At 30.8% G+C, this 13,178-nt stretch overlaps 2 protein-coding genes across 2 annotated transcripts in view; one reads left to right on the top strand and one right to left on the bottom strand.

The window, feature by feature from the left end:
• Positions 1 to 13,178, bottom strand: part of LOC148274718 (muscle-specific protein 20-like) — a 37,561-nt gene that overhangs the window by 17,275 nt on the left and 7,108 nt on the right. The window lies entirely within an intron of this gene.
• LOC148274719 (myophilin) lies at positions 722 to 5,900 on the top strand. The gene is made up of 4 exons (XM_088236750.1): positions 722 to 856; positions 2,267 to 2,466; positions 2,593 to 2,713; positions 3,405 to 5,900. The coding sequence occupies exons 1-4, from the start codon at positions 851 to 853 to the stop codon at positions 3,585 to 3,587; spliced, it is 510 nt and encodes a 169-aa protein (XP_088092876.1). The 5' UTR covers positions 722 to 850; the 3' UTR covers positions 3,588 to 5,900.

Consider the following 13,178-nt stretch of genomic DNA (forward strand, 5'->3'; position numbering starts at 1 on the left):
ATTCAGTCATTGAATCTAACCCGCATCAATAAAGAATTCAAATCTTCTTCACTTCACAAAGATCAGCTGATGGAAGAACCAAAGAAATACATCATAGATCTTCAAACATAGGCAAAATGGTGAATGTTACACAGCGCGTTAAGTGACCATTTAAACCAGACAATGACAGATCATTAGCTTTGTAAATACCTAGACTTCCATATTCCATTTTCAAAAATGATCTTCTTCATTAATTCCTTACTTGTACTCAATGGTGCATTGGTACCATCACCAACTGCAGCGTTTGCCAATATTTAATAAAATGAAAGTAAGATTATCAGATTGAGATTTATTGTAACAGAGAAGAAAAAAAAATCGAGAAGATAGTATTTAAGTCTGGGCATTTACAGAGCTTATGACCTGTCAATGGCTGGTTTAAGTGGCCACTTTACACACTGCGTAACATTCACCATTCTACCTGTGTTTAAACATCCACATTTTCCGTAAAATATTACTCTGTAAAACTTCATGAACGTTCTTCAGATCTTACAAACTTAATAATCAATAATATTAATATGAATTAATGGTCGAATATCATAATTCAGTAATATTTAGTCGTATCACAGACATGGGAAAATTCTCGGTATGCAATGGAACGGAAGTCTTCTTACGTTTTTTGATGGCTAATATGTATATATGTGTAAATAACAAAGTTGAAGGGGCGTCTCCCCTCTACTTGAGGCGTCGGCGTTAGGACGCCCAAGCAAAAAGCTCGACGCGAGCTACCTTGCGACAGTTTAACGACAGGCGCGGACCATCCTAGTTCGGCGGTGAAAAACCTAGTTTGTTACCATCAGTTTAGTTTACCAAAATGCCGGTATGTTCTCAAGTGAAATTATGTATTAACCCAACATCATCAATGATCATCCTGTGAATACAACAAATAAAATAATGTGAATAGTAAATCATATTTTTCAATTCACTGAAATACTTGTTTTGTTTTTAAATTTCCTTGTCAATACTAGCTACTCAAAGTTTAAATCTACACTGTCTACTTCTTTCTCATTATTATTATTTTGAACGATTTTTCTGATATTTTAAAAATTTAAACGAGTTAATAAAATTACGTTGTATGTATATTGTAGTACCTTATCCAACACGTAATTTGTAATTGCCATAACGCTTTCGTTTATAAAGGTGTTAATTTTAATATGCTATTTATAGCGAAAGTTGAAAAAATATGAAAATTAACAACACAAAGTTTTTTAGTTGATTAATATGATTAACGAAATTCTTTCAAAGTTTTTCTCAAACTGTATGATTCATAAAATGTTTGCTATATTACAACAATTAGTCCTTTCCTTGAATTTTTTTTCTTTTGAATCTGCATAATTGTATATTTACTAACCGTATAAAAGAATTTGCTAATTGATTTGTGCATACGTATTTTTCTAGATTCATTCACTTTTGAATAGTAAAAGAAAATGGATAACATTTATATTTTATATTTATATATATTTACTAACCGAAGAAGGTAATTTACTAACTGATTTGTGCATACGTATATTTCTGAATTCATTCAGTTTTGAATATCAGTTTAAACAGTTAAAGAAAATAGATAACTTGAACAACGATCTGCTGACGTAGATCGATGTTTTGATCGGTTTCTGGTTTGGCAATGGTATTATATACTTGGAGGATATTTTGAGAGATGAAATAAGTCGGTTTTCTAAATAAAGCTCGGTTAACAAGGCGTAAACGGAAAGGATAAAAACAGAAAATGACCCCACTGACATATGTGCTTCCACTCATTTAATTGAAAGTACAAATACTGCATTTTCAGAACTATTTTGGTAACTTTAAATATCTGTAATAAATTTCCTGAAGCTTCTACACCCGCGCTCAGTGACATGTTTCTATGTCAACTGTATAAAATATGCAGATCTAAAATGAAAATACATTCGTGTGCAACATCTTATGTTTGAACACAAAATGTAAATGGCAGTCTATTTTATTAATTCCTTACGAAAAAACCACTTAAAATGTGTAATGTCATAGGCATTATGATTCGCTCTTGAATCGGTTTTTTTTTAAAATTATTACTGACGTAAATTGAATCCTTATGGTATTTTGTGGTTTGTTTTATATCAAAAAACTTCTTAACTTTAAGAGAGTATACTGTTCAAATTTCTGGATGATATAGAATTTCGCACATTTGAAGATTTGTGGTATTGGATATTTTGTTCAATCGATTTCATGTTTGGAAACCGCGTGTTGAAATTTACAGATCCGTAGCTTGGACCAAGAAAAGGAAGTGTTGTGCTGGATTTACAACGTTCTTGGGGAACCCCTTCCAGGCACCCCTTACGAAGATGTTCTGCGTGATGGAATCGTTCTGTGTAAACTCATCAACAAGATTGCCCCCGGATCCATCAAGAAAATTCAAGAAAAAGGAACTAACTTCCAGTTGATGGAAAACGTTCAAAGGCAAGAAATTTCTTAAAATTATCTTCGGTTTTGTTAAATTTAAAATACAATTTATGTAGATGAAAAGCTTTCGGTGTTTTGTTTACAAAGTCTCCAATCGTAATGAAGTATTTCGGTTTTGTTTAGGTTTCAAGCCGCCATTAAAAAATACGGTGTACCCGAAGAAGAAATTTTCCAGACGGCTGATTTATTTGAGCGCCGAAACATCGTCCAAGTTACATTATGTCTTTATTCACTTGCCAGAATCGTAAGTATTAATAAATTTACTTTTACATAATTTCTAACAGGTTTTTCCCAGCCGCCTACTAAGTTATAAAACGTTGGAAACTTAATTAAGTATGGAGCTTAGAGCGGTAAACGTTGTTTAGATATTCGCATCTTCAAACAAAAGCTGTTAATGTTCAACATTTATTAACTGCGAACGAAAAATGACACAGAATTCCTTAAAATTCAACAAGATTAGGTGAATTTCAATGGTTTTATTTCATCCAGATATAAAGTCAGATATTTAAAATAACGAATCATATAAACCATAGAAATAAAATTGTTGATTCTTTCATTTTGCATATCACGCATTTAAACGAAAAACTTACATGCATGCACAAATAAAATCATATTCGTTGTTTTTTTGTCTGTGCATATTTAATTGCAAATAATGAAAAATCTGTGTAGATAATTATTTAAACTACAGTTTGTTATAGAAATGAGTATTTCTCATAATTTTATCACATTAATACAAAAAAAAACATATATTTCATTCAATATTTTGGATTTTGTTTTCTCTTATTTCAATTGATTATTAACAGAATAAAAAATGCACAATATTTTTTAGTTAGACGACATTTAGCCGAAAAAACTCTATTAATTTGAAAAAGCATTAAATAATGTTTTTTTGTTTATTATTTTCGGATTGTCAGAAGGACGTATTTTTTTTGCAGACACAAAAACATCCTGAATACACGGGACCCGGTATGGGACCCAAGATGGCAGAAAAGAACGAGCGTACCTTCACAGAAGAACAGCTCCGAGCTTCTGAGGGTCAAATGAACCTTCAAATGGGATTCAATAAAGGAGCTTCGCAATCCGGCCACGGAGGCTTTGGCAATACTCGTCACATGTAGAACCTTATGCACTCCTGATACTTGTTTTATTAATATTTTACTTTTAAGCTACTCCTACACTTATTATTTTATTTTATTTATTCAAAATCGCTTTTTATTGTTATGATAGCTTTATTTTATATTATAATAAATCTGTTCTCTTTTACACACTGACAGAATACAAATGAGTTTTTTTTACAAGCACGATTCATTTGCGCATAACGTTTTGTGCCTTTATTTCATTCACATAAAATATAACTTGCAATAATTTCAAAGGCAAAATAAGCAACATTAAAAAAAATACATGCATCATAAACATACATAACAATAAATTTATTATAATGTACATATTTTATTATACATTGAGTTACGTACGTATATACCTACATTATATTTTTTAGATTATTAATTACTTTTGCATGCGGACTATTTTTTTCATTAATTATAATACTAAAGCTAAACTAATATGGCAATAAACAAACAGTTATCAAATTATTTCTAATATAATAATATGTACCTTTAACGTTAACAAATATTACATCATTTGCACATACAATCGATCACAAACACACACACATACACACACACACACATAAACATACACAGAAACGCGAACACATAAACGCACACGCATACGCACATAAACCCGCCCACTCTCACTCTGACGCACACCCACCCACACGCACACTCACCCAGACGCACCCTCATTTACTCGCAGCCTCACACTCATGCACACTCACCTCACATTAACGCACCCTCACACCCACCCACCCTCACACGCTTACGCAAAATCAAATGCACTCGTGTACAATGTGTATGTATACACTTAAATTCGCACAATTAATATGAATTAATATGAAAAATAAATTAAATATTTAGCACAAATCTCAAACATGGACATGTGTTTTCACACCCTTAAAATACGTTTTTTTTAAAATACATGTTATTATTTACTCAAATATTTAAATTTTCCGACCATTTCTTAAAAGTCGTAAATAACTTGTGCTGGAAAAACGGAAAACGAGTTGTGGTAGAGTGGGATTTGAACCTGGGACCTTTGGTCCGTAAGTCCACAATACTACCACGGGACCACAACCCTGTTCATTTGTATAAATAGTACTCACAAACATACACACTTCCAGTCCAAAGCACGCATATCACATTATTGTATATCGCACAACGCATCATTTACTTACCGTTTAACACACATACACACGTATAAAAACACTCCTACACAAATCACATTAATAAACATACACGCACATAGCCCTAGAAACACACATACATATAACAAAACGCACATACACTTACACTTTCAAATACACTTACACACACATACACTCACTTACGCATACACTTCACAAACACTTACAAGTACATTTACACATAAATATACATTTACATTTACACCAGCACATACACTTACACATACACTTACAAATACACTTACACATACACTTATACATACACTTACTCATACACCTACACATTCATTTACACAAACACTAACACATTAACTTACACAAACACATACACTTACACATACATTCACCCATTCACTTACACAATCACATAAATACACATAAAAATACAAATACACATACACATACACATACACATACACATACACATACACATACACATACACATACACATACACATACACATACACATACACATACACATACACATACGCATACGCATACGCATACGCATACGCATACGCATACACATACACATACACATACACATACACATACACATACACATACACATACACATACGCACACACACACACACACACACACACACACACACACACACATACACATACATATACATTTATACAGAGTTGTATACATACACTTACGTTTACACACCCACTTACATTTACACGTACACATACACATACACTTACACATCCAATTACACATACACTTACACATACACTTACACATATACTTACACATATACTTACACATATACTTACACATACACATATTCAATTACGAATATTTTCAAAAACAAATTACAGGTAATAACCTACAAGTTACTTGACCAGTTTGATACTAATATGTAATATGTAATTGTAACTCATATTTTTATTTGCTTTTTTCCACACAATGAATGTTTTTATGTACATACCAACAATCGGTAAATTTGTAGATTTAGATATATTTTTAAACCTTACATTTTATGATGCACACTAATGTTATAACCAAAATAGATTTAAGTATTAAATTAAACATAGAATATAATGTTTGTACAAAGGAAACTTTTAATAAAAATGGCAATAGTATTTAACACCAATACAAATTGCACAGTAACTCGTAATATAGTTTTATTAACATCCCCAAAACCCCCTGCCAGCAAAATGTAAAAAACCCGTAAATACTAACACTAAATAGATTCTTTAAATTAAGAAATGTAACTAATATAAAACTTATGTAAAAATGCAGGCGGTATAGGTTAAAAACTCGACATTTTTATATATTTTTTTATTTTTTTTATAAATCATACCATAATACAAATCATTACATTCCCAGAATTTATCAAAATTCAATGAGGAAGTTCAGTGGGTTTTTTATTTGCTAATAGGCTACCAAAACTAAGCCAACTTTTTTTTTTTTTTAATTTATACTCATCACGACACTATCATTAGTTGATTCATAAGAATTTCTGACGAAGTTTAAAGAAGTTCATTTTAACCATTTAAATAGATGTTTTCGAGAAACTTTGCCGTTTAATTAAATGCTCTAATTTGTACAGCGTGTAAGAAAACATTTTTATATCTAATTTACCGTACAACTAAACTTCCTCATTTGAGACAGAAATAAAAAACATGTTTGTTACGAGAGTTCAAATTACGTCAACAAAGGCACATAAAAGAAAAGGTTTGTTTGTTTATCAAATAAAAAAATAAAAACAAGCCAAACATATTAAGCTTTTGAATATTTGCATTTATAACATTAATGAGTGAAAACACTCCAACGAAGGGAATTTAAAAGTCTAAGCATATGATCTCAAGTTAGCCGGTTTAAGTTACGCCACAACCTGTATAATATATGTACGCTATTCTGCCTACGTTTGAACCTCTATCTTTTCTCAACGCTTTCAGCTGTAGACTTTTGTAAAGTAAAAAAGCTGAAACCTTTATAAACGTGAGCATGGTTGAGATCATATGTCTGAGTTGTTTGTCTACTACTTAACACACCTTAAAATACCTTTCAATGTTTATACTTCACCTTATACCATTTAGTTTCATCAACGATATTTAAAGTACGACCAAATGTTTGTGGATATGGTGTTGAAAAAATTTAAGAGAAAGGTTTATATTTAATGTAGAAGTTCTTAAGAGACGCGTTTGAGAATCGTTTTATCAACAAACAAACAAATTCCAACTTTTTATCGAAATATTTATTTTTGGGGGGCATTTATGCTAGTTGTAAATAACTCACAATTAAAAAATAGAAATTAAGTTGTAGTAAAGCGGTCTATATGTTATTTACTGTCAATTAATTCCGAAAAATTTCATTGTAAATAAAATATTTAATTGACTAATCGTCTCTTTATGAAGAATCTCGTTAGAGGGTAAAACCGATAATTTTACCATATATTTTTTTCTACAGAGATAAAGCTGTTGAGAATATAAAATTCTTGGCATTTATATAGCTTATGATTTGTTATCGGCTGGTTTATAAAAAAGTATAAGCGTATTAAGTTTTTAACTTGCTGGTACAATGATTATTTTTTTAATTGATATAGATTGCATCAGAGATGAAGAACATTATGGAGAATGTAGAAGTTTAGCTATTTACAGGACTTCTAACCTGTCATTGGTTGGCTTAAGTGACTACTTTATGTAGGGTAGAGTGAGGTCTAAAGTAACACTGGTTCAAAGTCACAACGCCCCTCCCTGCTCTCCTGTAAATAATATTGAGAAGCAGAATTCGTAGCTTGATTACTGTACTTAAGCACTTTACTTTATAATTCACTAATTTACTGTGTCGCAAAGCGCACGTATAATATTAGGCAATATTCATAATTCAAAGCTTGATGTAGGTATTTTATTATATTTTATATAATGTGGTTAAAAACTGATGTAATCAGTTAAATTTTCAGTAAACGTCTTACTTAAATTACTTAATTTTCGATGTCAGTAAATGGTTTTAAGGTATTCTTTATGGTTTTTGTAAAATTTAAATAAAACTTTAAAAACGTAGTTGGGGTCATTAGTAAGAAAATTAGTAAATCCAGAAAAATTTCAAAGAGAATATCGTAGAACATTTTTAAAAAAGCGCTTTTGCTTGATGCGTATGGAAACATAATCAACTAGTCGTCCTGAAAAAGAGTGTGTATAATGTATTTACTGCAAAAAATGGACTCACGAAGAATACACTATAGCGGAGGCAAACTATGTATGTCACGATTGTGAGTCTGATTAATGTTTATATTATTTTTTTAATATTTTAAGTTGTTTATCGTTTCTGAGAATTAAATTTGTGATGGGCACCGTTTTTCTTTTCTTTTGGATTCGATTAATACTCGACACGTTACTTTCGATTCCACTATGTATTTCTTTAGACCTTTAGGTAGCGGGGTCCACTTGTCTAAGTTTTCTAAAACCTTCAATTGTTTCCAAATTATTATGAGGAAGCAAACATTTAAGAGCAGTTTGAAGATCCGTGTTTCCTCAATACTTTCTTCTGTTGATTTTTTGTCAAGAAAATGAGTTGAAACCACTGATGATTTAGGTTTTCTTTAAAGCATTTATTTGATAAATATGTTGAATATTCCCTTTACAAAAACTGGGTGCGTATAGGAAAAAAATGATAATGACAAAACTTAGCCTTTTGTTACGTAAACATGGCGATTTTATGTTTAAAATATGTGTATTAGGAGCTTGTTGTCCCCTCGATCATTTGACAAAATTCCAAAACCTTAGAGGTCACTTAAGTAAAGATGGTAGATATTGGTGTCAAAAGATATAGTAGTCTAATTATGTTCCTTGATATATCTAAGCGGATATTGCGGTGAGAAATATTGAGAAACGTTGTCACGAATTAACAACATGCGAGTTGTTGACATAATATCTTTAGTAATCGGGAAGTTAAAAATAATTATATGATAAAAATAATCAAATCTATTTATGCTAGCATATAAACTGATTAAAAATATTATTGATCAAACCAACAGCTCCGTAAAGAAGTATACAAATTAAAAATTAGTTTCAGGCATTGTATACTAGGTCAAATACTTTGGTGGAATTTTACTCTTATCGATAAAGGTTTCAGAACTTTTAAGTATCAAATAAAAATAGCTGTTCAAACATAGGTAGGGAAGTCAATTTCGCTCCATTATGCTCCATGAAATGATCCATCGTGATGCTGCAAACACAGTCAATATAATTATAATTCTTATTCAGAGGCCCACCTGGTATTGTCGCAGTACACAAATAATAAGTAAAAAAATTGAAAGCCGTTAAAATTTTCATGCAATATATGCTGACCCCTTTTACTACATATCTACCGACGCAAGTGTTCACTTTTTAATGATGTTCACTATTGAACCAGATTTCTCAACGAGATGATATTCAGACAAACATTAAAAATAAGTGACAAAAACGATTTTAAATTCCATTAAATTAAATATTTACATTTTCAACCAGTTACAAATTTGTAATTGAATTAACATACTTTAGTTTTATATTTTTTTAGATGACAAAAATAAAGAAGTGTTCAAAATAATTTAATACGTCTTTAATTATTATTCTTATTAAAAATAACTTACTAAGCGCCATTTTCGTTATATTTGTATTTCCTTGAGGAATATTTATTATTTTCTCACCAAATTTAAATGACTAAAATAAAGTTAATGAAATTACATTATTCAAATTGAATTATTTTTGACATCGCGAAAATAATTCAGTTGCACCCTAAATAACATGTTTGTTATATTATCATTATCTTATAGAAGGCTTGGACGTCCGATTTGACTAAACCAAGAGGACAGATTCATCAAGGACCGTAGGGCGGACTAAATGAGGCACCGAGGGCCGAATTTACTAGCATATAATTATTATTTTTAATTACTGATTCCTCACTATTCAATTTCAATCGTTTACTTATCGAACTTTGTCATATATATTTCATATACCTATATGTGGTTTTGTGTAGTTTTAGCAGCATTGTTTTGAGTGAGAGACTCTTCTTTATTACATTTGAATTATTCCAAACAGCAAAAAATAAATTGTGATGCCAATAGAGGCGATATTTCTCGGTGCCATCAACCGAGGCCCGTGAGTCCAATCAAACGAGGCCCGGAGGTCCGATCACATAATCGGGCGAATTTTCTAGCATGTGGCAGTCGATGTTACAATGACTACGATTTTCGGTCAAAGAGGATTGGTCTACTTCTCGATTGAAATGTACAACCTATTTCCATTCTCCACAAGGACAATTAGTGAGTACTCACACAATAAAACTTCTATCAATAAGTGGATAATGGAGGTTGGTTACACACGGATTGATGAGTTGTTCAGGCCAAATAGGTCAAACAAAGTTATGATTGGGATTTCGAATAATAATTTAACTAGTAAATCTCTATAATATCAAAGATGCGGGTAAGAAATAACTAAACAGCGGCAGAATAGAATATAAGAACAATTAATGACGAAACAACAACATTCCTTTTACTCAGCAAAGTATAAATCCTTTTTTATAAGTTCGTGGCTAGTGTCTTGGACTCACGGACTAAAGGTCCGTGGTTTGAATCCCACTCTACCCCAACTTGATTCCATTTTCTTCAGCGAGTTATTTACAACTCGTTGAAAATGACCCTCAAAATTAAATATTTGGGTAAATCATAAGAACGTAAATATTTCTTTTTTAAAAAAAAGTAAAAAGGAAGTAGTACCCTTTATGTAAAATTTCTTAAATTATGTTTTTAAAAAACTTTTTTTGACACATTAATTTGTGGAATTATTTTACGAAAAACACTCCATTGAAGATGTGTATCTAAACAGCAGTGCGAGTCACTGAAGTTTCACGAAATATTCATATATCTGACCACTTGAACCAACCAATGACTCTTTGTAAGCCCTGTGAATGCCTAGATTTCTATATTCCCTTTTATAAAATGTTATTCATATCTTCATACATAAATATCAATAACTCCCTACGGGGTTGAATCCAGTCCTTGTCTACATAAATTTGGCGTACTCGTAACATTGTTGTTAATAAAAGATGTCTATTGCATTATGACTCATCCTGAATCATAACTGAAAGATTTTTATTAACATCCGTGAGAACTGATCTTGGCCCCGTTCAATAAAGGATTTGAATAGTAATTAAAAAATGCCAGCGGAAAATCATTTTTCCTAATTTTCAGAGGAAATCGAGCAGGCACAACCTGATTATGGTTTCCGTATGCAATTATTCGGACTGGTTTTACGGCTGCGCACTGCGTAAATATATTCAATTGTACCCGTGGAGAAAGTTACAGACTATTGAACCATACAGCAATAACAATTGCATGCGGCTAGTGTGTGCCTTCAAACTCTTCTTGGGAATATGCAATAGATTAGATTATTGATGAAATAGATGCAAAAGATAAAATTTCCACCAGAAAATTATTCCCAATGAACGCTCAACCGAGACCAGTGTTATCTGACTTTTTACGAGTACTCCAAGCTAAAGGTTTACGCATCACTTGTCTAATTTTATTTCAATTTGAATGCGTATTTAAAAACTGTACTGAATCGGTACTTCATATAAGGAAATAACGGACTCGATAAAAAATAACAGAGGAGAAAACAACTAAAAAAAAAAAAAACACACCATTTTGATATATTGAGTTTTTCTACTGACATTTCTTGGTGGAACTGCATTTTAATTATAATAATAAAAATACTTTATAGTTTTATTCCACTTTTATTTATAATTATTTTATCACCAGTCTGACGATGTCAGTCACGACGAAGCCCGGTCACTGGTAAAAAAATTATAAAATAATTTTAAATAAAAGTGGATAAAACTATAAAGTATTTTTATTATTATAACACCATTTTGACATAAAATACGTAACTTAACAGTAACCAAAAATGCTGACATAAACAAAAATAAAACCGGACAATAACAATACTACCACATTAAAAAAGCAAAGAAAAATGCGGTACTGTCAATAAATACTCTACAATGAACTGAAACTCTACAATGACTTACATGACTACTAGAAAAGTTATATTAGAGACAAATTTAAAATCAACATTAACAAGCATATAGCAAGCGAGACATAACATGACTCGACCTACAATGTGTTTTCTCAATGGATTTCTAAAAGTTATAAATAAGTAAGAAAATATTTCAAAAAATGCTCTTTTGTAGGAAAATGCAGCTAGGCACAAGTACCTTTTATTATTTAAACCATGCACAGATACTTAATATATTTAAAATTCAAATTAAGAAAATATTGGTTACTCTCGTTAACAAATACAAATAATGATTGGATGAAGTAGTGTTTAGTCATTAGACAGTCATTGATCATTATATCAAATTTATCATAATGTCCGAAATACCAATTAACTCACCTATAGAATATTTTTAAAAACTGATGCATAAAATGATTAAAACATGTATCAGAAAAAATGTGTTTTATTTGTGGATAAAAAATACAGGTTTATAAAGATTGCAATCCTTTATAAATAACACACATTCTAAATTGTCACGACAGTGAACTGAAAAAATTGCCGACTTTAAACATTTGATTGGAAAATGTAAATAACTTGAATGTGAACATTATGTGCATGAACCGAACATAAAATGTTTTATTAAAACAAATTGTGAAAAAAATATTAAGGCCGATTTTTTTTAGGTTCCATAGTAAATTATTTTTTTAAAAACTTTCAAGTGTATTTTTGTAATTATGTTCTTAACTCAGAATAATCTAATATACATAGTGATAGAAGGATTTTGGTAATAAATAACTGAGAAATCCAAATTTTGATTCAATTGTGCCCAGTCACAAAACTTGTAGCATAAATATACTTTAGTCAAGGACATTGGAAAATAAATCAATTTTAATCTACGCCAGGGTCATAAGCCCTGTAAATGCCTAGACTTCCATATTTCCTTCTCAAAAGCGTTTTCCCTCTCTGTTGAAATAAATTTAAATTCAAATTTAATCTATTCAATGAATAATATTCGTAAAATGAATTCAACTTTAGCTAAATAAATCTGCATTCTCTAAGAAAAAAAAATGTGGGAGTGATTATGAAATTTTATAAAAGTATGACTAAAAATAAAACAATGTGCTGTTCGACAATTTTTTTTGCAAAAGCATAAAGTTTTATAGGACCATACTATTTATTTTGAAAGCTTTGTATCTTAATCAGATAGCTTCTTTTTATTTAAGTAAGTTAAATACAAGAAATAAAGATACATATACTCTGAGGCGAAATCAAACCTGATTTAAAATGTATCAGAGACGAATCCGTAATTTTCAGTGTGCAAAGACTTGCATGGAACAGAATTTCCCTTCTAAGAAAGGCGTTGCAGTTCGTCCCTGTTTTGTCTACTTGCAATTTCAATGGAGGTTGTATTACACAATATTACA

Source organism: Micrasema longulum, unplaced genomic scaffold, assembly GCF_059751315.1.
Source record: "Micrasema longulum isolate JH-2025_06_02 unplaced genomic scaffold, ASM5975131v1 h1tg001601l, whole genome shotgun sequence".
NCBI lineage: Eukaryota > Metazoa > Arthropoda > Insecta > Trichoptera > Brachycentridae > Micrasema > Micrasema longulum.